This window comes from Marmota flaviventris, chromosome 6 (assembly GCF_047511675.1).
Source record: "Marmota flaviventris isolate mMarFla1 chromosome 6, mMarFla1.hap1, whole genome shotgun sequence".
Classification (NCBI taxonomy): Eukaryota; Metazoa; Chordata; class Mammalia; order Rodentia; family Sciuridae; genus Marmota; species Marmota flaviventris.
This window is the reverse complement of record NC_092503.1, coordinates 122,617,182-122,643,966: the sequence shown is the minus strand read 5'-3', so window position 1 is coordinate 122,643,966 and position 26,785 is coordinate 122,617,182. Positions and strand designations below refer to the sequence as shown.

Below are 26,785 nucleotides of genomic sequence, written 5' to 3'. Positions count from 1 at the left end.
GAAACCCTGTCTCAAAAATATAAAAAGGGCTGGGGGAGCTGAGGGTATAGCTCAGTGGCAGAGCACTTGCCTAGCATGTGGGAGGCACTAGGTTCGATCCTTAGCACCACATTAAAATAAACAAAGGCATTCTGTCCAATTACAATTTTTTTTTTTTTTAAATAACTAAAATAAAAAGGACTGGGGATGTGGCTCAGTATTAGAGTTCTCTCTGGGGATTCAATCCCCAGTACTACAAAAAAAAAAAAAAAGTAAATTGAAACTGAAGCCTCTAGAGCTTTCTATTGACTTTGAATAAATTTTAAATTACTTGCCAATATTGGCCTCTTCCCCAACATCCTCTGTCTGGGTCCCCTTAATCTCTCCTGGCCTCAGCACAAAGTTCCTTGCCTTTCCTGGCCCTCACCTAAAGCTGCCCCTCCCAGAGTCCCCTTCTATCATATATCTGTATCTTACTTTCTCTTCCTAGCTCTCCTTTGAAGCACTCATTTATTCTGAGGTCCTTGTCTATTTGTCTCTCCCATTAGAACATAGGCACCTGGGTGCAAAGGCCTTGCCTGGATCTAAGATTCTTGTTGAATGAATGAATGTTTATCTTTCTCTCTCCTGGCATTTATCACATTCCAGAGGAAAAGAGTTTTAAAATAAAAAGTGAGAATAAAAGAAAACAGGAGCTTCTCAAAAGCTTCTAAAACAGGATAGAAAAGATGTTTGGAAAGAGGTACCACTTTTCACAGCCTCAGGAAGAATTCCCCAAGATAACACTTCCAGACAGTAGTTCAAGTGGAGTCATCTTTATTTAGTGCAGGAGAATTTAGACTTAGAGGAAGTTGGTGTCTGTGAGGCTGGAAGGGGAAGTAGACTGGGCTGGCCCCCACCCATTCTCCAGGATCTTTCTGGGGATTCAGCCCTTGGGCAGGCTTCACCTCCAGCTCTCAGCTGTAGCTGCTCAGATGTGGACTGGAGCAGAATTCTGGTTGTCTCCTTGACAAATAACTTCCTCCTTGGAAATGGCCTCACTCAGGCCCTGTAGACTATCAAGCAGGACAGAGAGGGACTCTGGGAAAAAAAGACACCCAAGTATAGACGCTGGTACTGGATATGATGGTATGAGGGACAAGTTTCTTGGGTCAAAGGTGGGTGTGGATGGAAGAGGCCAAGGCATACACACACAAAAGGGTCTGGAGTAGATGCCAGGAGTGCCCCCATTTGTCGCTTTATGATTAGTCCATTACCTTTTGTGGGCCCCCTGGAAGACAGAGCTGCTGCCGGTGGTATTGAGGATCCGGGAGGCCTGGGGCTGGACTCCACAGATTTCTCCTTATCCAGTATAGAGGGAAGAACTGCCAACAGTCGCTGCTGCTTGTAATGGGAGAGGAGACCCGCCTGCTGCAAGGTGGCCTGGGAAGGAGAGGGTTAAACGCCACCTAGCCCGGGGAAAGCCTTCCCTCCTTTTTCCACTCCTTTACCTATCAACCAGTAAACCATGGGCCCTGGTCTCTTCAGTCTCCTACCAGCATGATGTTCTTGTCCCTCTCCAGGTCTTGCACTCGCTGGGTCAGCCGCTGCCCCTCCTCCTTCCGGGCCTCATCCTGCAGACGCCTGAGCTCCTGGTTCCGCTCCTTTTCTCTAGTGGCTTTACGTTGGATCTGGCGCAGAGACACCTCTGTGGAGAAGCCAGGGTGGAGAGGGAGGGTGTGGGTTATCCTAGAGGTGGCCAGGCACCATGAAAACAAAACTGGAATGCCAGGGCAGGTGCCCATATGGGAAGTTACTCTACTCTGTGGATCCCAGTGTCTCTTCCATTCAGCTGGAGAGGTGGGATGATGCTCCAGGTTCCTGTGTATCTGTGAACCCAAGTACCTCTCCCATCCCCCAATCCACCCAGGAGTTCCTTAGGGGAGAACTGAACATGGGCTAGATATTAGATTTTGTGCAATTAGTACTCATATTCTTATAGTATGATCATAGTATTGCAGTTACACAGAATTTCCTATTTGTGGGTGATTTGGCTGAACAATCATGTTTGCAATCTACTTTAAATAATTAAAAAATGTATATATAAATATGTGCATGTATACACAAGAGCAAATGTGGCAAATGTTAACTGCCATCTCTAGTTAGAGAAGATACATTCAATAAAGTTCTTTTTTTGGGGGGGTGGATACTAAGGATTGAACTTACACTCTACCACTGAACTACATCTCCGGTTTTGGGCGTGCGTGTGTGGTGTTTGGTACAGGAGGCTGAACCCAAAGGCCCTCTACCGCTGAGCCACCACCCTAGCCCTTATTTTATTTTGAGAAAAGGTTTTAGTAAACTGCTGAGGCTGGCCTGGAATTTGCAATCCTCCTGCCTCAGCCTCTCAAGTCACTGGAATTACAGATGTGTACCCCCATGCCAGGTACCCAAGTACTTTTTAATTTTGAGACAGGGTCTCCTGAGTTGCTGGGATTAGAGGATACACCACTGCACTCAGTGTGTGCTGTTTCTTGACATGACACTAAACTTCATAGTATGTCCACAGGTAATGTGCCATTCCTATCCCTTCATTTGTGGCATGCCTCAACAACAAGTTTTAGTGGGGAATAATAACTTTCTGTCTCAACAATTCCTTCTTTCTAGAAGGCCTACATCTATCCTGGCACATCTCACCAGCCTTGGCCTGCTCCTTCCGAGCCTCGTTCAGTCTCCTCTCTGTGTCTGAGAGCTGTTCCCGAAGTCGAGTCTCCACCTCAGCCACCTTCTCTTGCAAAGCTGGGATGAAGGTGCAATGAGTGTCAGAAGGAACCACCCCAGACCACAAAGGGGTGCACACTTCCCCTCCCCCACACCTTGCCCATAGATCTTCTGCTGCTGAGTCAGCTCCTTTCGGAGACTGGCAGCCTCTTCAGTGCTCTCCTGCTGGCCCTGGCGAGCTGCTTCCAACTGTAGTCCTAGGCTGGCCAGAGACTCCTGGGTTTGCTGTAGTTCCTGCTCCAGCTGCTGGGCCACCTTGCTCAGCTGCTGCCGCTCTGCTTCCCCTTAGAAGAATATGCTCACTCAGACCTCTTCTTGTGCATGTGCTCTAGATGTCAAGTCTTCCCTCTTCTTCATCAACGTCCCCCATCTATTTATCCATCCATCTACATGTACCTTGCTCCCGGGCCCGGCCCACTTCCTGCTGGATGACATGGGCACTCAGCTGCAGTTCTGAATCCAGGCGATTCCGTTCTTCCCGCAGCTGCTCCAACTCAAGGTTTAAATCTATGTCAGGTGGGGGTGGAGGTGGGGGAGGGGGTGGAGGTGGAGGGCAGCTAAGACCGAAGAGAAACAAAGTCAGCTGTTGGCTAAGAAATTTAGAGCCCCTATCCCTCCTCAGTCCTCATTGTTTGGGATTCCAGCAGCCAACACCCTAAAGCTTCACCTCCGCATAACACCCCCTCCACCTTAAAGTGCCCAGACTTTACCTCTCCAGGCGCAGCTGGGCCAGAATCAGTTTTCGAGCCATCAGGCCTGGGAAGAGGCAAAAAGAGATGAGTACACAGAGGAAAAAAGGACAGACAGGGGAGTAAGGGAGAAAGAAATGCTGGGGCTGGCAAGAAGGAACCAGGAGGATGGATGTGGGATCAGAAAGAGCTGGGCCAGAAAGATGATGGACAAAGTAAGCAGGACGCACTCACAGTTTCTCTACCCACCCTGAATGGTGTGGACCTTGCGGACAGCATAGCTAAGTCGGTTGCTGAGGCTGGGAAGCCGGGCTATAGCCTGTTCCACCTTAGTCAGAGTGTTCTGGAAGCAGATCTGAGAGCTGGAGAAGGTACAGGTCACTAACCCTCCACCCTCACCTCAACCCCCAAAGACCTGCAGGGTCTTGTACAGACAACACTGTTATACAAGTGAGAAAAGCAGAGAAGGGGAATATGAGAGAGGAAAAGAGAAGCTGAAGCCACTGGGAAGGGTAAGACCTTAGTGCCCAGCCACTGTGCCCCATAATGGAACCACCGCGTAAATCATATCTAAATTCCTTAGCCAACAGAAGCAGAGAAACTGAATGCTTAAGGCCTTTAGTAACTGTCAGATAAAATAATCCAACTGCTAATAAAACATAAATATTCACCAAGTCATTCCTGGTAGCAAATGCTACCAATAAGCTACTTCTACAGCACTTTTTTTTTTTTTTTTTTTTGGTACTGGAGACGGGACCCAGGAGTGCTTTACCACTGAGCTACCTCCCAGACCTTTTTCTTTTTTTATTTTCAGACAAAGTCTTGCTAAATTGCTTAGGACCTCATAAATTGCTGAGGCTAGAGTTGAACCTGTGATTCTTCTGCCTCAGCTCCTGAGTTGCTGGGATTTCAGGAAGGTGCCACTGCATTCAACTCCTCAGTACTTTTAAATTTTTATTATTTATTTACTTATTATTATTTTAAGTTATAGACGGACACAATACTTTTATTTATTTTTATGTGATGCCAGGGATTGAACCCAGTGCCTCATGCAGGCTAAGGCAAATGTTCTACCGCTGAGCCTGGCCCAACTTTTTTAAAATTTTATTTTGAGACAGAGCTAAGTTACCTAGACTGCCCTCAAACTTGTGATCTTCCTGCCTCAACCTCCCAATTGTTGGGATTATAGGTGTGTGCTTCTGTGCCTATCCTGATCAGTGTTTTTAATTACACCCCTGTAAAAAAATAAAAATGACAACATTCATGAGGTCCTATCTCATCTTGACCTATAGCCCGTAACTCAGGAAAGTGTTCAGTAACCATTCTATAGGGGACAGCACAGCTGGTACCATGAGGCTGGATGATCTCCAGTTGAACTAGACTTTATTACCCACAGCCATTGCTCCAGAAATTTCATTGTTTGGTACTGTATGCATCACACTCACAGTATATGAACTTGAGTGCATTTTTCTAAGGACAAGGCTCATAGTTTCCATCAGTTTTCTAATGGGCCAGTTCTCTTGGCCATAGCCCAAGAAGACATCAAATGACCATATAGATTTTTCAAGTAACTACAAAGTTTATTTCTCAGAACCTATTTTTTGATTACTATTATGCAACAGAGACCAGTTACCCTCAGGCACAAGCCCAAGAATGGAGATTCCCTGATACCAATGAAGGGCAAGTCCACATGCTTTATCAGGGGGCTAAACCAGAGCCACGACCAACATGGCTCAGGAAAACTGAGAAGTGAAAAGAGCCCCCAAAGAGGGACCAACACTGGAACCTTCTTAGGAGAGTATGAGTTCCCCCTAGCAGAAAAACTAATGATGACTTGACAAAGCTGGCAGCAGAGCAAAGACTACTCTCATCTGAAAACTATTTGAGAAGGTGGTTCCAAGACCTACAGTGGCTCTTATTAAAACCATTTTCTGGTAGTTTCCGGTCATCTAAAGAGTTGCTAACAAATCTGGCAACAACCCACCTGGACTGCTTTAAGCCTGGAGGGCTCTTCAGTAATAAATCATTAACAAAAATCATTTTTGTGATCTTATGAGACCAAAATAAAAATCTGTCCTTGACATATCTCTCTTCTCCTATAAGTGGAAGATTGTTGCAATGGACTGCATCTGGACAGTGGCTCCTCAGAACTAGTCTATTTCTGTGCAAGTTTAAAACTCTGCATCTTTTTTTAGTGGGAGATGGGGATTGAACCCAGGGTCTCACACATGGTAGGCAAGCATTCTACCACTGAGCCACACTTTGTATAGACTACCTACTTCAGTTATTGCACAGATGAGAACTAGGGAGAGGCTGTTACCATTGCAAAGCAATTCCTTAGAGGTCTCATTAAAGATTATGTAACAATTATCAGGGATTAAAAAACCAAGAATTTGGTAAGAAACATAAGCCTGCAATTTATTTAGGACCCTGATATACATTTTAGATGGACATCCAGTAAGCAAGTAGGAGACAGATTTAAACAAAATATTTTCTAACCAGCTAATAAGCACAATGGCACATGCCTGTAATCCCAGGGACTTGGGAGGATTATAAAAAACAAGGCCAGCCTGGGAAACTTAGTGAAACCTTATCTCAAAATTAAAAAAAAAAAAAAAAAAAAGTGCTGGGGATATAGCTCAGTGATAGAATGCCTCTGAGTTCAATTTCTAATACTGCAAGTTAACATACTAATAAAAATTATTTCAACCAAACAGGGCTTGCCAGGCATATGTGAGGCCCTGGGTTTGATCCCCAGTACTGCAAAAGAAAAAAAAAGGAAAAAGTAGATCATATATTTCCATACCCATCCCTGAACAATTATAAAGGTGGAGATCCTCCCAGCTGCTCGAGCAGGTACTACACTAAACTAAATCATTAGGCAGCAGTGCCTCACCTCCCACCCAACATAAAGTGGAAGTTCACAACAGAGCCTGTAGTACCTGCCAAATGCTGAGATGTGGCAACACCCCAAGAGAAATCAACACAGAAGATTTCAGAGGAATAAAGGCCTTCAGCCCTGTATCTTCCAGCTGCCAGATTTTTAGACTCTCTCACATGATGCTTTTCAATTCCAAAGGTGCCCCCAAAGCTGGGGAAGCAGCTGGAGAAGCAGAAATGCTCCTCCACCTGCCCCTCCATCCCAGATACCTGCCGACAGCACCAGCCACAAGCTTCAACTGCTCCTCAGCCGAGGCTGCCTGCTGTTGACACCGCCGCCTGGCCTCCTGAGCACGGCTCAGCTCCAGCTGCAGGGCCTAGAGAGGATGAAGTAAAGGAAAGGGTCCCTTCCTGGGGCCCAGCCCACAGACTGAAGCCCTCCCTTTGTCTCTGCCTGTCTCACACACTAACCTTGGCACCCGTCCGCTCCACCTCCACCTCTGCTGTTTTGTCCTGCAGGGCGCGCTGCAGGATGGCCTGCTCCTGGCTCTGGGCTGTCACTTTTTCCTGGAGCTCAGCCATCTGGGGGAGAAGAGGGCAGGGCAGTCTAGAGCCAAAGCTGTGGGGGCCACTGGAGACAAAGGGATAGGGGGCAGAAGTCTTTGAAGGAATGCCATATAGAGAAACAAGTGGCTAGGGTTTTCCTGAGAATAGAGTCTGAGTCCAGTAGACCTTCCAGAAGCATGTTTCATGTACTCTCGTTCTTTGAAGAATACCCCCTGATCCATCTACAAACACCCACCATCTCTGACCATGAGACCAACTCAAAGATGCTGTCATCTTGTCAGAGAAGCCACCCCTGACCAAACTACCTAAAGCAGACCCACTATGGTTTCTTTGTTACATCATCTTTAAAATGTTTCTTTTCAGCACATATACTTGCTTGATGTTACCTGGCTGTTTACTTGTTGAATCTCAATTCGAGAACATAAACTCTTTGAGATCAGAGTTGTCTTGTCTGCTTTGTTCAGGTTGCATGTGGTAACCACTCAATAAATATCTGTTGAATAATTGCCATCCCTGTGCAAGGAGCTGGGAGGAATGCAGTGAGAAACAGCCACTGACCTGTCCCTTCAGCTGCTTCACACAGTCTCTGTGCTCCAGCTCCTGGGCTTTAAGCTGCACCATGAGTGCAAACACCTTCTCCCGCCAACGGTTTAGTAGAGACTGGCACTTCTTAGTGAACTCAGGTTCCAGTAAATCTGAAGGTTGAACCTGAAGATGGGGAACAAGTGTGGGCTCCTGGAGCAACAGAGGAAGGAGGTACCATCTTTGGCTTTTCTCTGTTCTGCCTAAGCAACAGAGGCCATGGGCTGCCCAGGAGGGCCCTACCTTCCTGAGCAGCTCCTCCTCCTGCAGGGTGAGCATGTGCATGAGGCTCTGCACACGCACCTGCATCAGTTCCACGGTTGCATGCAGGCCATCTCGGTCCTCCTCCAAGTTCTGTGAGGGAGGAAGAGTAGAGTGTCTTAGGGCTCCATGCCTGCTCCAAGGCACCAGCCAGTTTGGGCCCAGCAACATCACTGCCTACCCTTTTAGGTACTATACTCTCCTCCAAGGGTGACCACATCCCCTACCCTGATTCCTGGTGTCTCCCTCCAGACCCACACCCTGTATTCTCCCACCTGCACAGTGTCCAGAAGCTCCTGTCGCTCTGTTTCCCATGCCTGGCTAGGGGTCTCGAAAGGGCCTTGTTCCCCTACATATTTCCTCAGATTCTCAACCAGGGTCACTTGAGCTGTCAAATCTTCTTGTGTCTTGCTAGGATTAGCAAGGGTAGAAACAAGGCAGTCATTAAGGGAGCACTGTGAAGAATCCCACATCACCAACCTCTGGGCCCCCTCAACTGTCCCTGTCAATTTACCTGAGCTCCTTCCGCAGCAGCTCAGCCTCCTTCTGGGCCACAGTCAGCTCCTTAACTTCCATTGCCCTCCTGGTTTCCAGACTATTCAGAGACTTCTCCAAGCCCTCAGCCTTGTTGGTCAAACTAAAAAGAGCCTCCTGGTGAGCCTGTGTCAAGGAGGATAGCTGTGGAGAGAAGAGTGGGCTCAGCTCAACCTTATATCAGGGTATTCCAAACTATTCCTGTGTTGGCCTTGTCTCTCCACTCCCACTGTCTGTGACCTCAAAGAAAGACAGATCACTTAAGTTGTCAGTTTCATCCATGAGGACAAAAACTCATAGGCAATTTGGTTATCAAGTCTCCAGCTCCTATCTCAGGGATGGAAAAGAGAAGTATTGGGTTTCCCGACAAGAATTACCTCCCCTTTTCCATTCCTCTATAGGGGCCACACCCACCTTCCTCACAGTCTCCCACCACACCGGAATCAAGGTACCTACTTCCTTCTGATGAGAGGCCACTTGAGTCCTGAGAAACAAACAATCTGAATAAGATCAAAACACCTAGATTCTCTGTCTTTCCAAGCTGCCTGCTTCACTCCTTTGCCAAAGACCTCATGGCTTAACTGCTCTTGGGGATCTCTTCTGATAATGACTCTTTGTTAGGAAGTTCCTACCCAGCTACCCTGTTATGAGTCTGAACCCATCCTGCCCCTACATTCACCTGCTCTTGGTGCAGTCTCTGAACTTCCTCCAGCTCCTGCTGGCTCTCCTCTTCTAGTTTCTTACGTACAATCTCAGCCCCAGTTAAGGCAGCACGCAGGCCCTCAGCCTCAGCTCGGCCAGCCTTCTCTGCCCGTGCCAAAGCCTCCAGTTCCATGGCCTGGGCCTCCAGCCTCATCTTTTGTTGCAGTGAGGTCTCCCGCAGGACCTGGACTTCATCCTCTAGCTGCCGCAACTCTTGTAGCTGCTGAAAGATCAGCTCAGCCTGCTGGCTCAGGGCATGAGACCCCTGCTGCTCTAGGGACCTTCAAAGACAGGATGGCACAGACAAAAAGGTGTCTCTTGTACTAAGAGGGAGGCCAAGGGCATAAATGGAGACAAGAAGAGGACCCCTCTGTCCTTACATTGGGAGGTGGGAGATGAAGTTGGGGCATGGGAATCTCTATATTCACATCACCATTGTCATTCATTGAGGCTCTACTAAGCACAATAGGTCCACTATCTGGATTCACAGGACCTAATGGCTAGTGAGATCATGGAACATGATTTTTCTGGAGACCTACATACAGGCAGATGTATCAAACATCAAATGCACACATCATGAGGCCACAAGTTCTGAGTAAAGAGGTTAGAAAAACATGTAAGACTTCCGAATTTTGATTTAAGACTAGGAAAAATGAGGGAAGCATGGGCATAGGGGTAAATCTTCCTGGGCTTACAGTATCAATATGGCAAGTCCAGATGCTAGGTATAGGCTTTTACAGAGTGTTTGGCCTACTGTATGAGGAGTCTGAGAGGGCAGAATAATAAATGAGACACTCCCAACCTTTGGAGAACACTTTACTGGTGTCATTTAAATTTAAACCAGTTCATAACATGGCTGAGACAACTCCCTCACTGAGAACCATACTTTACTTTACTTTTCTTTTTTTAAATAAAAGAGATCCTTAGGCTAGGGAAAATAAGTGAGTTGCCAAAAGTCCCCTACCTGGCAGCCATACTAGAAATAGAATCTCTGTCTCCTGATACCAGGCTAGTATTTCCTTGATGTAATCCTCACTCTGGATTGACAGTACATTTGGGAAACGATATATAAAACTGAAAGAGTAAGAATTCTTTCTGGGCACATTAGCACATACCTATATCCCCAACAACTCAAGAGGGTGAGGCAGGAGGATCACAAGTTTGGGGCCAGCCTGGGCAACTAAGAGAGACTCTGTCTCAAAATAAAAACTAAAAAAGAACACACAGTGGCGCATGCTTATAATCCCAGAAACAAGGATTGCAAGTTGGAGTCCAGCCTTGGCAACTTAGCAAGACCCTCAGCAACCTAGTGAGACTATCTCAATAAAAAATAAAATGGACTGGGCATATAGTTCAGTGGTAAAGCGCACCACATTCAATCCCTAATACCACAAAAAGAAAAAAGAATTTTCATAGCACATTCACAGAGAGTGCATGCCAGATCAAATGGAGTGTTCTCCAAAAAGGCTTTCTTCAACTACTTCATCAGAATGAACCCATGCACCACAGCACTGGGTCTACATATCTAGTCTGCACTTCATCTTGTTTTATCTGGTAGTTTCCAAATATTTGCAATCAACCTATCTCCTCCCTTAGAAATTTATATTCTTTATAAGTTGAAGATTTAAGGCAGGCTCTCATTTATTTTTTATCTCTATTCTTGGAGTCTAACACTCCTTATTATATATGTATTGTAGATACCAATAATTGCCTATGTAAAAATGTATATTATTGAACCAAGGGCCAAACAGGGCAAGGAATTTACTTCAGAGAGGAAGGGTCACGAGCAAGCACAAATGAGAAAACAGAAACAATGGATCCCTACCTGCCTCTCCGCCCTGGCCCTTGCCCATTTCCAGAAACACCCTGTTCCCACGTGGTCACTGGAGACCTCTGGATGTCTAGTCGCCTCTCTGAGACATCCTGATGGGCTGGTGGTTGCACCTGGGGAATGTCTGAGACCCACGTGGGAGCCATTCTTGAAAGAGTTGGAAGGGGCTTGGCTTGGAAGTGGGAGGGGGGAATCAGCCCAGTGAAACCTGATGAATCATAAGAGCAAAGATGGTCATTAGTTTCCCAGGAAAAGGCAACCAATGGACCCCTTGCCTGGCCCCACTGACCTGAAGGTGGCAACATCTCCTCGTTGGCTGATGGCTCTACATTCTTTCTCTGGCCATCTTTCTTCCCCTGGACATGGACAACAGGAGAAACAAGGACACTCCAATTTAATTTTCAAGCCACCTTCAAAAGCCAAAAAGTCCCTACAGTAACAAAGTCATAGTCCTTAAATTACAACCAGTTTTAGCAACTCTCAGTTCCTTTTTCCTGGGTCCCAAAAAAGATAGTGGATACCCCAGGTCCATTTGCTTGTCCCATTCTGCCTCTCTATAGAACTGGGCAATAACCAAGATGTGGAGAGAATTTACTGAAATAGGCCAAGTTGAGGTTCTTAGGGCTTTATTCCTACTTTTAAGATTCTGGGCAAGGCCTTTACCTTCTTCCTCTGGGCTGGAGGTGAGAAAGGAGGTACACAATGCAGGGGCCCTGAGCTCAATTTCCAGAGTTCTTTCAGTGATTCAGCAAGGCCTTGGGGAAGACCATCAAGGCACCACAAAGCCATGACTTCTGATTCCTTCACTATTAAAGTGCTGACCCAAGGCCTGGCCCCACAAGAATGTGGCACATACAGTGAGTCGCCACTCACTCCCAGGACCCCTGGGAATGCAGGCAGCCTAGAGCAGGTGGCAGAAAAGCCAGCTTCCTGATATCTCATCCAAACCTCTCTTACTCTCAGTTTCTCTCTACTATCCCCTCAGTTTCAAGTCCTGTTGCCCTTCCCTCGAGGCCCACAGCCCACAGAGTGAACTCTTCTAAGACTTTCCCTGACCCTCCCACCCGATTTCATCCACTGTTTATCTAACCTGGGATGCCTACCCACGACCCCTCTTACATCCTATCTGCTTTTTTCCTGAAGGGATTATTGTGGTCCCTCACTTTCACCCTCATCTCCCAGATTATTATGCTTTGTTCTTTTTACTCTCTCCCAAATACCCTGGTCTCTTCATCCTGCGAGCCTCTAAAGCTGTTTTTACCACCTCATCTTTTCCTTTACCCCGGCCCCTGTGACCTTCTTCCCCTGTGAACCCCGTGAACCCATCCCAGAACCCCTTTAGCCCTCCCCACCCCCAACCGACTCTTCTCGAACGCCCCTTACCGAGCTCGAGAGCCCCCTCAGCCCTTTGGCCACACCCCCTACACCTCGCTCGGGGCCTGGCCTCCTTCTCTCAGCGTGCATGCGCAAGGCGGGTGTGTTAGCGGGTCTCCCCAGTCCAGTTTCGCTCTGGAAGGAGGCGGGGGGGGGGAGGTGCACGCATGCGCAGTGGCATCTAAGGCTACGCCCAATCAACTCATCGGGGCAACTCCGCGCCCTGTCGGCTCCTCCCCACTCCGGGAACCCGGGAAAACTCCTAAACTAATCAAAAAAGGCGGAAGGCGGGAGATTGGGGACCCACCCCGAAGGCCGCCCAATAGAGAGGATGAGGGCAAATAAGAGGGCCAATCAGGAAGGGCACGGGGGGCGGGCACGCTCGGCGCGAAGTCAACCCGGGAATTCCGAAGGAGGGGTCGACTCTGCCCGCGCGCAGAGGCTGCGCCCCTCCCTGCCTCAGCTTCCTGGCTGTCAAACTGCTGCGAGAGCGGGAGCTGGAGCACTGGCCTTTTTGAGAAGGATATTGCCTGGAGCACAGACCATTCCGAGACTGCACTACGCGGGTAGATCTGAAACTGGGCTGGTGCCGGGACGTAAAAGGCCGTTTTGCCTTGCGGAATTTCAAGGAACTTCTTCCCGTTTGATCCCATCCAGAGAAGCCGGGACGTAAGGAGTTCGATCCATTTTGTTGAATCATTTAGGGGCCCTTTTGCACTGTCCTTTAGAGTGACAGTGAATTCACTTGGGTTGGAGCTGAGCGAGGAATTGGCCAGAAGAGCGGGGCGCGGTCGAATGGGAGGGGTGCTCTTATCTGGAGAAGCAAGTCTGACAGCAAGCTTCTCTTCTCCCGATTATACTGTGATACGTTCGTATCGCATTTTCATGTTTGTATAACAGGATCGCTCCCCCCGCCCCCCACCACACACCGTACACCTCAGTTTGCATTTTCCCAGAAGCTGCCTAACATACGATTCGTTGCCTTGCACAGATTGGAGGCTCCCCGGATGTTTGATGGCCTAAGGATCCAGCTTAACTGAGGTGTCATAGGACGTGTTCCTGTTTTTGTATTGGGCCAGCACCCTCCCGGAATTCTTTAGTTGCAAATTTGCTTTGTAATCAACTTTATACTGCATTCAGTCTACTTGAGCTCTGAATTTTCACTACTCGACCTGTGTACTCAAGGTTGAAATTACACACAACCCAACTCACTTTTCAAACTGAAAAGTTAACTATTAAGCTAGAGGTGCATGTCTGAGGTGTGGAAGAGGTGATGGATTCCTGAGAAATAAGGTGGTGTGGAGGGGGCACCGCCCATGCTACCCTGCTTCCAACTACTACGCATAGGGGGTGGCAGGGGCGGTGATCTCTACACCTTCCATCCCCCCACTGGGGCTGGCTGCACCTATCGCTTGGGCTGCAGGGCCGACCTATGTGATGTGGCCCTGCGGCCCCAGCAGGAACCTGGTCTCATCTCTGGAATCCACGCAGAGCTGCATGCTGAGCGCCGGGGTGATGACTGGAGGGTTAGTGTGGAAGACCACAGCAGCCAAGGTAAGCCTTGAGAGGGGTAGTTTTTCCCCAAGGCAGTTCCAGGTTGGAATAAGCGGATAGAAGATCTTCTGGGAACCTGTCATCTGCCTCCCCAAATCACTATCAAGTTGGACAGTCAGTCTAGTTCTTGAATTTCCATCAGAAGCATGCACTGTCAACTCTGTAGAACTTAAATGCTCTATTTAGGGCTTGGTGGATCAAGGGCACAGGTCATCATCTGGGTAGTGTCACAGTGGGCAAGTTTTGGGGCCAAGCTCAGGATTGACTGTTTTCATCTTTGCTGAGGTATCTTGTTCCTGTTAGATGACTCATAATGATGATCTGCACATGTGTCTTTCCTTCCTACTAAAGGCAGCCACGGAAGGCTAGGGCTCAGTTGTGTTCTGCCACTGGCTCCTGGTAAAACCCTGATCAGGCCTGTCACTCCACTTCCCCAGGTCTTAGTTTCCTTTACATAACATAAAGTTTGGTAAAGTCAATGCTGGGGGTGCTGTAAACATTAGACTATAGTAGCCAACATTCATTTAGTCACCAGCTAGATATTTCTAAAGCGCATTCAATGTGGAAGACACTAACACCCTCAATTAACAGCTGAGGAAAATTAGGCACAAAGGTTAATAAACAGCTGATAAATGGCAGAGCCAGAATCTGAACCAGTCTGAGGCTATCCTAAGTAAGCATGAGAGTTGGACCTAAGCACTTTGGGAGGAGCTTCCAGCTATGGAGATTACAGGTGGTGTTATTTGCCAAGGGGTTTAGAATGTGAGGGAGAATTTGATTCTCTTTCCTGTGTCCCCTGAAAAAAAATCAAACAGGTCCTTTTTTCTCTACTCCTGATTGGTCATTTCTGTTCTTGTCATTGTTTCATGCCCCACCATCAACAGGGACTTTGGTCAATAATGTCCGACTCCCAAGGGGCCACAGATTGGAGTTGAGTGATGGTGACCTCCTGACCTTTGGCCCTGAAAGGCCTCCTGGAACCAGCCCCTCGGAGTTCTACTTCATGTTCCAACAAGTCCGGGTCAAACCTCAGGACTTTGCTGCCATTACAATCCCACGGTCTAGGGGAGAAGCCAGGGCTGGTTTCCTGCCCATGCTGCCCTCCCAGGGGGCCCCACAGCGGCCCCTCAGCACCCTCTCCCCTGCTCCTAAGGCTACACTGATCCTCAACTCCATCGGAAGCCTCAGCAAGATCCAGCCCCAGCCTCTCACCTTCTCCCGGAGTGGGGGTGGGCCACAGAGCCTGCCTGTTCCCACTCCAGCTGGGGAAGTGGGTACCACGCCTGCCCCACCCCCAAGAAATCGGAGAAAATCAGCTCACAGAGTGTTGGCAGAATTGGACGATGAGAGTGAGGCTCCTGAGAGCCCCCAACCAGTCCTCACAGAGCCCAGGAAGAAACTCCGTGTAGAGAAAACCCCACTGACACCCAGTGGGTAAGTGGCACACTCAGTGTCAGCCTACTCTCAGTATTTCACTGCCTTTGATTCCTTTTTAAGAGTCTCAGGCTGTGGAACCCCACTGCTTAGGAGGTGAACAGATAGAATTGATCTTAGAATGGCAGGAGCTGGGTTAACTCTGACATACATACATATATATACAGGAGGAAGCAAGTTGGTATTGCGGCATTGGTTAAAATAGGAGTGTAGGAAAAAATAAATAAAACTTGGCAAAGGATGGTAGTGCACACCTGAAATCCCAGTTACTTGGGAGACTGAGACATGAGGATCAAATTTCAGAACAGCCTGGGCAATTTGACAAGAGCCAGTCTCAAAGAAGAATCCTGGTCCGCTTAGTGTTAGCGTTTTCCTAGTGTGTAGGAGGTCCTGGGCACTACCCCCAGCACAGTAAATAAAGTTATGAACTCCTTGTCTACTGACATCCTGTTGTTTGGGGTTAAATTTGGGGCCTCAGGCATGCTAGCTAGGCATGCACTCTGCTACTAATCTATACCCCAATCCTAAATCGTTTTTATTCATTTATTTTTGGTGCTAGGGACTGAACCAAGGGGTACTCTTACCATCAAGCCACATCCCCAGCCCTCTATTTTGATACAGGGTTTCATTAAGTTGCCCAGGCTGACCTGGATCCTCCTGCCTCCGCCTCCTGAGTAACTGGGACTACAGGTGTGCACCACCATAGCAGAAAGTCCCTTTTTACATTGAGGACTTGCACCTTTCTCCTAGTGCTTAAAGACAGGGAATTAAATTTCCAAGGCTCACATTATCTACTGAGTCTTTCTAGATCCACCCTATGTTATCCAGGGCCAAGGTCTAGGTTTTTCCTACAGGTTTTCAATGACCCTGGTATTTGTTGCTTCCTTTAGAAATCGACGTGGCCGTCCTCGGAAGCACCCAGTGAGCACCCCCATGACTCACCCTGTAATTGGGGATGGGGAACCTTGTGCAGCCCCTTGTTGCAGCCTGCCCCAAGAAGAGACAGTGGCCTGGGTTCAGTGTGATGGTTGTGACATCTGGTACCATGTGGCTTGTGTTGGCTGCAGCATCCAGGCTGCCAGGGAGGCAGATTTCCGATGCCCAGGGTGTTGTGTTGGGATCCAAACCTAACATCCACCACCAAGGCACTAGAGGACAGAACTGACACCTCCTATCCAGGATTGAACACAGTAGTGTGCAAATGGATCCTAAGAAATGCTTCCCTTCTTTCCTTCCCTCCACAGGAGGGAATGACCACAAGGAGAGGTCCATTGCTATGGACACTGATTCAGGGCCTGAAGCAGGCCCTCATGGCCAAGGTGGTTTCCTGCCAAAGAAAGTGCTGCCTCTCCAGAAGTTGTCAGTGAGCTGGAAATTCCCACTGTTACAAGCTGTAAGGCCTTGTTGTCATGGACACCAGAATATATCATCCAGCACATATCATCTGCAGAAGCTATGCCTGGGAAGAAACAAGAGGGAGTTGCTAATGTCCTTGAATGGCATCTACCTAATACACTCTAGGAAAATCAAGGGCACAGTCCTGCCTGCCCCCAACTTCCTTATACTGCTTAGTCCTCTCCCTGACCGTATCTCTGATCTGGCTTTTCAGAGCTTTGCTTTTATTTCCAAATAAAAACCAAGCAGCTTCATTCACTCTTTGCTCTTCTTATGGCTCTGATATTGTTTTCCAACTTTGGGAAGAATAGACTTGATAAGGTCTTGGAGAAATAATCCAGTTTCTTAAGGGAAGGAGGGAAGAGAAATACAAACCATACAAACCTGTTCATTGGAAAGGCTTGAATATGTGGGATAAGCTAGAGATACGAATCAGGGGAAAAAGAGGAATGGAAATTACAGGGAAAAGATCTACTTCCATTAAAATAAGATAGTTGAGATTTAATTCACAAGGATGAATTTTATAGGCTTCACCAGGAAAAAAGAAAAGCTGGTGAACCAGCTATAGCAGAAGCTGATCTGGTCCAGTGTGGATTAACCTCTTAACCCATGTACATATCATACATGTGATGGTGTAAAATGGGCCTTGCACCAAGCCAAGATACTGCTGGAGTCTACAGCCACCCTGAACACTACCGATCTGGTCTGATATTGCTGAGTGTTGCATCCTTTCTATAATTTGTATGAGAAAAGCTGTATTTTGACCTATTCTATTGCAACCTGTATGTCCATCCTCTTTCTTCTGAGACTCACCAAACCCACATTTTGCCCACATTAAGGAAACCATTCCAAAGTCCCCTAATTAACTAGTCGCAGAACCAGGAATAAGAAGGTATATAGCAAGTTACTTAGGAATAGTATGTAAGTGGAACTCAAATGGACTCTGGTAACAAGAAAATACAGTGGGCTAGGGTTGTGGCTCAGTGGTAGTGTGCTTGCCTAGCATGTGTGAGGCACTGGGTTTGATTCTCAGCACCACATACAAGCAAATAAATAAATAAAGGTCCATCAATAACTAATAAAAATATTTTAGAAAAAGAAAATACAAGGGGGCTGGGCACAGTAGCTCATGCCTATAATCCCAGCAGCTCAGGAGAATGAGACAGGAGGATTGGCTAGTTCAAAGCTAGCCTCAGCAAAAAAGCAAGTCGCTAAGCAACTCAGGGGGAGTTTTTAATTGGGGTGACATGCAGTGGAAGTTGTATTGGGAGACTTGATTTCTTAGTATACAGCCACTGAGGATTTCCAGAGTAGCACAGGTAAAATCAGCTCCTAATAGGTAACAGGGAACATGGTAACTACATCTGTGGGTATTCAATTTAAATACTCGAAGACCCCAAGGACTAGCTTAAGCTTCTAAGATCCTCTACAAAAAAACAGGGGTTCCAATTTCAACTCTCTTAGGCAGTGAGAAGTTAGTTTATTCTAGAGATTGAATCCAGGAGCACTTCACCATTAAGCCAGTCCATTTTTATTTTGAGACAGGGTGTTGCTAAATTGCTGAGACTAGCCTCAAACTTGTGAGCCCCCTGCCTCAGCCTCCCAAGTTGCTGGAAAGACCTTGAATAGTTGAAATGGCACGTCAGTTTCAGGGTCACAGGTATGACAGCAGTTAGTATCTAACACCAGATTTCTCTAGTGCCCTTCAATAATTAAAAGAGGATAAACCAAAGACAAATTTATCTATCTACTGTGTCCCAGGCTTCTTTATTATTTAAGAACAAAGTATGAGTGATGTGGGGATTAAAATCAAGAGCATCATTGAACTTCACCTTCCCTCCAACCAGTTCCCTAACTCCTCACCCCACCCTTTGTGCTTCCAATTCCTTCCTTAGTGAATGAAGAACTTAATCCCAAAAGCCCTGGTCCGGACTCCAGGTTCTCTCCCTAGCTCCTCTTTCCTCTGCCCCCGTACCTGGGAAAGGCAGGTACCTCAGTTTGAATGCATGGGAGAGCCCAGAGTGGTGACAGAGACAGAGGGAAAGGCTTCCCCCTCAGGAAAAGGAACCGGGGAATAGAGTGTGGTGAAGTGAGGGCTTCCATAACCTGAGGTACCAAAATGGGGCCCTGGGGCCAGAGGAAAGGATACAGGTCCCCCTGAGAAAGGAGAAGCTGCAGCCTCAAAATCCTCTCGTTGGGAATAATCAATGCTTGATCGTTTGCCCTTCTGGCGCCGGTTACAGAACCACACTCGGACCACCTGGGAGTGGATGACACAGGAGAGTGACATTAGACTATAAGCTCCTGGAGTTGGGTCTGGCTTTGCTTGATCATTTCACCCAAAGCCCAAGTGGCAGGAGGAGGAGCTAGAGCTAGAGAAAAGGGAGTGGCAACTGGGGAGGCAGAGAGATGGCGTGGACAGGGACAGGTGCACTCACGTCCTTCTCAAGCCCTAGCTGTTCAGCAATGTGGCTGATCTGCTGCAGGGTGGGTTTTGGGCACTGCAGGAACATGTTCTCCAGGTTGCCTCTCACTCGGTTCTCGATACTTGTTCGCTTTCTCTTCCGGGCTTGCAGTAGGGTCTCCGCTTTGCATATCTAGGCAGGTAGGGAAGGGGTGACAAGGTCAGGCTTTGAACCTTCTGAACAACAGCACCACATTGAGGGGTCAGTGACATGAAAGCACATTGCTAAGGAGACAGTGACTGGATTGGTCCCCAGAGCTAGAGGGTATGAAAAATGAGGAAATTGGAAGGGAGGGTTTAGATCACCTAACAGAATGAAAGGATTATACTCCATCCCATTGAGAAGTGCTGCTTGTAGCTCAATGGTAGAATGTGAGGGCCAGGCTCTGGATTCAATCCCTAGCAGACAAAGAAAGGGAGAGAGAGAGACTGCTGCCCCCAAGTGGTAGAGCAAGAGCTGCAGGCCAGGGAGGGAAGCAATGGAGACTGGGCTGACTCAACAGGTCCCAGTGCATCCTTCCCACTCTCACCTCCTGAAGGTTCTCATTGTTGTCTGCTTCCTCCACCCACTTCTGCAGCAGGGGCCGCAGCTTGCACATGTTCTTGAAACTGAGCTGCAGAGCCTCAAAGCGGCAGATGGTCGTTTGGCTGAACACCTTCCCTGGGAGAGGCCAATTGAAAAAGAAGCACATTAGGCAGGGTCCCTGGTAACCTCAAGACCCAGGTGGTCCTCACAAGCTCCCAAACCAGAGTCCAGCTTCTTCCCAGAGGCAGCTCAAGACCAAGTGTCTTCTCCCTCCCTCCCCCATACCCCCCGGAGAGGAGTGGGGATAGGAACTGCCCTGACACCCTGCCCACACTTTCTTGGTGGAGAAGACCTAAAATTAGGGGAGATGCGGTCCCTGTGGATCAGAACATGCCGAGGGGGACCCACCAAAGAGAACCCCCAGGGTAAGCCCCACATCGGCCTGAGTATATCCCAGATTGATCCTCTTCTGCTTCAGCAGCTTGGCAAATTCCTCAAGTTCTTTCTGCAAAGCTTGGATATCTTGGGACTGCATAAAAAATGGCAGAGGACTTATAAGAACATAGACACACTCTAAACAAACAAACAAACAAACAAACAAAAACCCAAAAACCACACAGGGTTTTTGAATCTGACTGAGGCCCCAAGGAATGGTCTGTGAAGTATCTCAGCCTCCCAAGACACCCACATAACCTCTAGAAATAGCTCATTTATAAATGTCTAGTTCACCCATTTACTGCTCTTCCCCCAGAAACTGGCACATCTAATAGATATTAAACACCACGCAAGGGACGAAAAGACGGGCCTAGGCTCCATGAGAATACCTGACAGATTATGTAATGACTCCTGTCTGCTAACTCTGGCCTTAGAATGGACTCTGACTCACAAATCACTCTCTCCCACCCCCATTTGAGAATAGAGAAATAGAGGATGATATCTGTCTGAATCTAAGTTCAATACAGCCCCAGGGCCCCAAACTAGGACATGACATGCAGACACAAACATACTACAGTAATTAGCCAGGTACAGTGGCACATGCCTGTAATGCCAGCAACTCAGGAGGCTGGGGGCAGGAGGATCCCAAGTTCAAGGCTAAGCCTGAGCAACTTGGCAAGCTCCTGTCTCAAAATAAAAAAGGGCTAGGGATATAGCTTAGTAGAGTGCCCTTGGTTCAATATCCAGTACTATAAAAATAAAAAGTCTTGGGGAATCATTATGTACAACTATAATGCACCAATAAAAAGTGTGTAAAGATTTTTTTAAAAACACACAAAAAAAGACCTGAGGATGTAGCTCAGCTGTAAACCAACCCCCTCCCCACACCGGATTTAAACACCAGTTCCACAGCACTGCAAATAAACAAAAAAAAACATGAATAGTATTTTCTATATACTTGATTATCAATCTTAAAGGCTCATTTATGCTTAATTTTTAACTATCTTTTTTGTAATATATAAGCACTCTCACTGGTAAATCAACAGATTTATTGAGTACCTTCTATAAACCAGTAGTTACACAAAGTAGACAAAAAGTCTTTTGACTTTATAAAGTTTACATTCCAATGTGGCAAAATAAATTACTATCCTACATAGAAGTGCCAAGGAAATAAATCAAGTAGGGGTAGGGTACAGGAATGGAGTACAGCAGGATAGGAAATTATCTTTTTTTTTTTTTTTTTTTTTTTTTGATGATGCTGGAGATTGAATCCAGAACATTCTGAATACTGGGCAAGGTTTCTACCACTGAGCCTTATTTTAAATTGTCATCCCCCAGCCCTGGAGGATGACAATTTAAAATAAGAATTCAAAGAAAGTGATATTTGATGAGTTCAGAGGAAGAAGAGCTGGACAGATCTTGCAGATGCAATAGCAACTTCGATTTACCAAGTGAAATGATCCAACTCTTCTTGGGTATTTTAAAACACTGACTCAAACTGATAGGTTGTCCAGAGACTATGAGGAAGCAAAGGTTTAACTAGGAAGGCTTTTGCTGTGGTCCCAGACATTAGTGGCTGGAACCAGAGAAGTAGGACATGTTAGACGCAGGATGAACTTCGAAGGTAAAGATAACATTGTTTCCTAAGTTGTAGGATGGGAAAGGAGCAAAAACAGCTGGTTCTGGCCATAAGCAACTGATGAGGTGGGGCGGTGGGGGCCAACAAAGAAGACAAAAAAATGCAGTTGTCACTTGATGTCTAAATGGCACGTGAGCCTTGAGGGTGGGTAAGAGGAAGGAAGGGTAGATAGAACAGAAGTTGAGGTTTAAGGACTGAGCCCTGGGGCACTCCAGTGTAGGAGCAAAGCAGAAGCAGCTAGTAAAAACCTACATAGCCTTTGCAGTCCGGGAATGCTTAAGGAAAGTATTTCAATGGTGACTGTATCAGATTCAAACAGACAAACTTTCAATCCCAGTTTCTGCTCAGCCAGTGTCTTCTTAGCTTTTCCAAATCCTATTTTTGCCTCATGTTAACAGTTGGGACACGTGAAATAAGCTAATAATGCCTCCCTAGGAATTTCTGTGATAGCTAATGAGATAATGATGTATAAACTGAGCACACAGCCAGGTATTTAGGCAGTGGACCCCAATTGCCAGCCATTATTATTCAACAATCACCTCCTGTAAAGAGACTGGGGCTACTCTCTCACACCTGAATTCACTTACACCTACTCTGAGGGCGAAGGCTTTGTACTAGATCTCTCTAATAGCTTACACTTTTTGCTTTGGAGGACTGGAAGATGCTTAGTCCCCAGGGGGGCTGGAGGCCTTCTTCTCCCTCAGCAAACTCTGCGCACTTTACAAAAAGGCCTGTAGGAAACTTCTCCCACGATTTTCTTCTTCTTTATAACTTACGGAAGTGAGGCTGAAATTGATCAAATTAGCACTTCCAGCTCCCTTCAAGGGGACACCAAGGTGTGTGTTTAATATCATGGTGACTCACAGGCAGGAGGCAGAGGTCAAAGACCTACAGGCCCTAAATTTGACTGGAGGTAAACCATACTCCACAAGTCTACACAAGGCCCAAACAGGACCTCCTATCAGAAACTAGGCACACCCTACCCTTTCAAGAACAATAACTCTGGGATAAGCACTGTTTTTACCTTCAGGCCACGCTCAACCTTAAGGCCAAGATCCTAGATTTGATAAGGATCAAGTTTTCCAAAAGGGCTAAGGGCGGGAGAGTCCAAACCTACCCCAGGCCCAAGCCGGTGCTAGCCTGGTATTGAGCGAGTGAACTGACCCTGGGCAGATAAGGGCCAGAGTTGAAGAAAGGACCAGTCTTGTTCAGCTGCAGATTCCTCCTGGTAATTTCAACTTCTAGTTTTCATCTTGTCTCTCAGGAGTGCCTGCAATCACCACACCCCCCTCCATGCCTAGGGTAGACAATCCTGCCTGCACCCCTCAGGTTCCAGGCCTGGGCAGCTGCAGGTGACCACTTCCCCCTCATCTCTGCCCTTGCCAGCCCAGCCAGTTCCCCATGGCATCTCACTCACCTCCTCAGGGTTTTGATCCACCTTCTCCTTCTCCACTTTCACAACAGCAGGGTGAGCAATGCAGGGCTCGGGGGAGGCCCCCTCAGAGTTGCTCTCCATCCCAGCTCCCACCTCAACCTCAGGCTGAGGGGTCTCCAGGCCACCGTGGGGAATCAGGCCCTTTCCAACCTGAGGTCCACAGTATGCCATCCCTCCACAGAAGTCGTGGGGCGGAGGGTATGAGGGAATCCCCCACACCTCCGAACCTGGCCCAACTCCTGGCCCGATTCCTGGACCACCGGGAGGGCCTGGGAAGCTTAGCCAGGTCCGATGGTCAATCCAGCCCGGCTCTGGCCCTCCTGGCCCATCACCCCCACCGCCCGGAGGGGGCGAGAAGGCAAAGTCCGAAGCCAGATGTCCGGCCATGGGTTAAAAGGGCACCCCAAACCGGGGCCCTGAAAAAATAAGGGCTCACCAAGGAACAGCTCAACACCTCTCTCCCTCCCCAATCCCACCCACTAGCCTTGACCTCTGGCCCCGCCCCCTGGATGGGTGGAGGAGAGAGTGGTGGGGGGTGGGAGAAACTGAGGCGAAGAATGTTTGCCTTTTGGTAGAGGTGCTGTCAGTGGTAGGAGAAATCAGGGGGTATCCAACTGGGCACCCCTCTAAGACCCCCTGGGGCCTTCCCCTTCAACTCCCAAGTAGCTGCCCGGCCCTCTCAGGCCCGGTACATCTCAGAGATGTCTGGGATCCCCTCTTTGTATTCTTCGTGAGCCAGGTGCTTGACCTCCTCTCCAAAGACCCTCCACATTGCCCTCTCATTGGGGTTCACCCAGCCACACTCTCAGCTCTTTAAGCACTTATTGAACACGAATGTGCCAAGCACTTTTAGGGGCTACCCTTGATTCATTAACAACCACAAACACAAACACACTGGCCAGCTGCCCTCCTCTAGCTCCCCTACCCCCATCCAGAAACCTAGTCCTTCCTCTGCAGATACTGGCCAAATCCAGTTATCCTGCAGTCTCAGATGCCTGCCACCAATCTACCCAGCCTGCCACATATTCCACAAAGCCTCTATTCCATACCCTGGTCCTGTGGCTCCAGAGTCCCCTCACCTAACAGGTTCACTGATTATTTTCGCCCCAAACACACACTTCCCCTTATAGGGACCAGGCTCTGGATTGACTGAGCCTGTTTTCCAACCCAGGTCCAGACGGAGGGAACTGACAACTAAAAGACCTGAACATCAGGCCCCCATTCCTCCTGGCCAGAGACTCAGACATTTAATACAGCAGCAGGCCCAATTCCCCCTCCCCCACTTCCCCATCCAGGCCTCCAATCCTAGTTCCTGGGTGGAGAAAACCAAAGGGGTGGGGGGTATGTGGAGAAAAAAAATATCTGACTTCAGGTTCAAAGAGGCCTGGGAGGCACTGGGGGAAGGGGCAGGACAATGGCCTTGGCTGTACAATCCCAGTCCCCAGAGGGGGCAGCTCTAACCCTAAACAAGTGCTCAACCATTGAATGGACCAGGATGGCTCCCCTGGGGACAACTTCCTGCTCCCCAACCCCCCCAGCTCCAATCCCTCACACACAATCCCCCTCTGAGCGCCCCAGCAAACCGCCCCCCACTATCCCCTCAAAGACTGAGCCTCAGACAGGCAACAGGAGCCTCCTGCCAGGACCCAGGATTCTGTACCCTCTTCCTCTGGAGACTAGGTATCCAGCCTCGGCACCCACCCATCCCCCAGCCCCCCAGGTCACGGGATGTGCTTTGTTTAGGGGGACTGGCAGGCAGCGGAAAGACACTGAGAAGATAGTGATTTGGAGGAGGGGTGCAGGAAACCTTCCCTAAGCTGTCCTCAGTCTATTTTTCTGGGCCTATCTGAGCATCTTTGAGGGCTCATGCTGCTGGCCTAGTGCTCCATTCGGTTTGCAAGAGAATAGCCATTGGAATGCCTGTCTGCATGGGATAATATTTGTCTGTCTACTCCTAAAACTTATCCTAAACGAAGAAAGGCCCCAGAATAAATCAGTGAGATCCAGAAAGGCTCTGGACCAGAGTTCCCCAAAGCTTGAAAGGCCAGAATTTTGAGTGTGGGACCTCTACCAACTCCAGGCCTAGCCCAATTTGGTTTTATTTGCTAGGGTCAGTGGCTCTGTCTGCCTTCTGGGAGACTGTCCCTTGGGAGCCCCCTGACTGTAGTCAGCTATCTTTATCTCTGAGGTATCTATGAGTCTTTTGAATTTGTTTCGTATTCTTCCCTCTGAGTCTGTTATATTGCCCCTGCTTATGTGCCCATATCTCCCTTCCATGTATACTTTTTGGGTGTCTAACCATAGGCATGAATATCAATGCTTCCCATACGGCAGTTTGAAGATCTACAAGGCTGTGGAGCTGGAGCCATGTTCACATCTCAGCCATTAACTTCCCCAAAGGCAGTTGATTAAGGGGCCTGGCGGGGGTGAAGAGATGAGTTTTGAAACTGGAGGAGCCCCTCCCCTGCCATCTCCTCAGCCCCCAGGACCGAGCCATCAGGGCACCTTTGTCATGCATTTTTCTGCTGTCTGCCTGGAAGACAGCCTCCTGGAGGAGGGGGAGGGGCAGGCTGAAATCCCTACACCAGAGCTTGCCCTTCTCTTAACTCCTAGAAACTGCCACTTGCTGCCTCTGCTTTCCAGGTGCCCTCTGCCCCAACTTCCTCATTTAATACCACCCTTGTTTTTTGGATTATAATTTGTGGTTGTTCTAGGCAGTGTTTCTGGCTAGGGCAAGAGGCCCTGGCTGCCTTGTGACTGGATATGTGAAGCAGGTCAGCCCATGCTTGCTGGAGTCTGACCTGGAATTTGGGAACTGGGCTGACAAAACTCTTCACATAAATCTTTTAGCACACTGTCAAGGACCTTTGGCTGGAGACCCAGAGACAGTAGGTGAGTTCCACCACACCTCATGTGGCACACTGGCATGGCTGTAAAATTATGAGGGTATGATGGGTGGCTTTGCTACCGAGAAACCAGCCACCCCTCCCTGCGGTTAAGGGCTGTGGTTTGACTGGAAAACCAGTTGAAATGACTCAGAGGGGGCTAATCGAACCAGAGCTAGGAAACTGCTAATTTTGACTTCTGGGTTCTGTCAATCTGAAGGCAAAAAAGGGGAAGACATAGGAGTTGAGAAGAGAAGTTTCGGGCCTGGCCTACCTTGGAGATGATCTCCCTTAATCTCAATTTACATAGCTTCCGCTGCTCACTGCAGACCAAGGCATGACTTCTCAGCAACAGGCTCCCCCTGGGACCTGCAAACTAAGCTCTTTTCCCAAATCCAGATACTGTGACCTAAATGGAGGAGTCAGCCCTCTGGTTTTAGTCTGCAGGGAGTGAGGAGGTGGGGAACAGTTAGGGGTACACTAACAGGCCATAGACCAGGGTTCTAGGCTTCCCGGTCTGGCTCTGGCTTCCCAGTTAATGACACTTCCTTTTCTGTGCCTCAGTTTCCTCGCTGAATTTAGAGGACTTGGAATAAAATGAACTCTAAACTTCCTTCTACTCAGAAAATGCTGCTCCACTCCTATACACCCTCCTATCTTCCCTTTTCACTTAGATGACTCATAATATAGATTTCTCTCTGTGTACCTGTAAAAATAAATGGTCTTGGAGAGGTGAGAGAGGGGGAACCAGCTGGTACAGGCCTTCCCCACCCCTTACCTACCACTTCCAGATTGAAAAATCTGACAGGTTTTCCCCTCAAGGTTGATTAAACTTCATAAGGAGTTTGTGAATCCAATT

The 26,785-nt window shown here is 48.1% G+C and overlaps 3 protein-coding genes across 8 annotated transcripts; 1 reads left to right on the top strand and 2 right to left on the bottom strand.

The window, feature by feature from the left end:
• Positions 1 to 778: 778 nt before the first annotated feature.
• On the bottom strand, positions 779 to 12,721 carry Cchcr1 (coiled-coil alpha-helical rod protein 1). 5 transcript variants are annotated; one of them, XM_027923055.3, is made up of 18 exons: positions 12,703 to 12,721; positions 11,075 to 11,141; positions 10,780 to 10,993; positions 8,932 to 9,235; positions 8,233 to 8,396; positions 7,994 to 8,129; positions 7,701 to 7,811; positions 7,434 to 7,583; positions 6,780 to 6,890; positions 6,579 to 6,685; positions 3,678 to 3,790; positions 3,450 to 3,495; positions 3,136 to 3,296; positions 2,835 to 3,023; positions 2,656 to 2,757; positions 1,515 to 1,666; positions 1,236 to 1,401; positions 779 to 1,059 (listed from the first exon to the last, which is right to left on the bottom strand). In XM_027923055.3, exons 1-18 carry the CDS (start codon positions 12,703 to 12,705, stop codon positions 950 to 952), a joined length of 2,406 nt encoding a protein of 801 aa, XP_027778856.2. In that variant the 5' UTR covers positions 12,706 to 12,721; the 3' UTR covers positions 779 to 949. The 5 variants fall into 5 exon arrangements, with proteins under 5 accessions (XP_027778856.2, XP_027778854.2, XP_027778855.2 ...); XM_027923053.2 differs by lacking the exon at positions 12,703 to 12,721 and adding an exon at positions 12,169 to 12,299; XM_027923054.2 differs by lacking the exon at positions 12,703 to 12,721 and adding an exon at positions 12,169 to 12,299 and having other exon boundaries at positions 1,236 to 1,359.
• On the top strand, positions 12,528 to 16,796 carry Tcf19 (transcription factor 19). Of its 2 annotated transcripts, none has more exons than XM_027923058.3 (4): positions 12,528 to 12,828; positions 13,151 to 13,713; positions 14,598 to 15,147; positions 16,038 to 16,796. In XM_027923058.3, the coding sequence occupies exons 2-4, from the start codon at positions 13,476 to 13,478 to the stop codon at positions 16,276 to 16,278; spliced, it is 1,029 nt and encodes a 342-aa protein (XP_027778859.1). In that variant the 5' UTR covers positions 12,528 to 12,828; positions 13,151 to 13,475; the 3' UTR covers positions 16,279 to 16,796. The 2 variants fall into 2 exon arrangements, with proteins under 2 accessions (XP_027778859.1, XP_027778860.1); XM_027923059.3 differs by having other exon boundaries at positions 12,543 to 12,828; positions 16,392 to 16,796.
• A 1,621-nt stretch (positions 16,797 to 18,417) lies between these two features.
• On the bottom strand, positions 18,418 to 23,447 carry Pou5f1 (POU class 5 homeobox 1). Its single transcript, XM_027923034.2, has 5 exons — positions 23,024 to 23,447; positions 19,941 to 20,061; positions 19,537 to 19,667; positions 18,981 to 19,139; positions 18,418 to 18,802 (listed from the first exon to the last, which is right to left on the bottom strand). Exons 1-5 carry the CDS (start codon positions 23,426 to 23,428, stop codon positions 18,536 to 18,538), a joined length of 1,083 nt encoding a protein of 360 aa, XP_027778835.1. The 5' UTR covers positions 23,429 to 23,447; the 3' UTR covers positions 18,418 to 18,535.
• Positions 23,448 to 26,785: the final 3,338 nt, after the last annotated feature.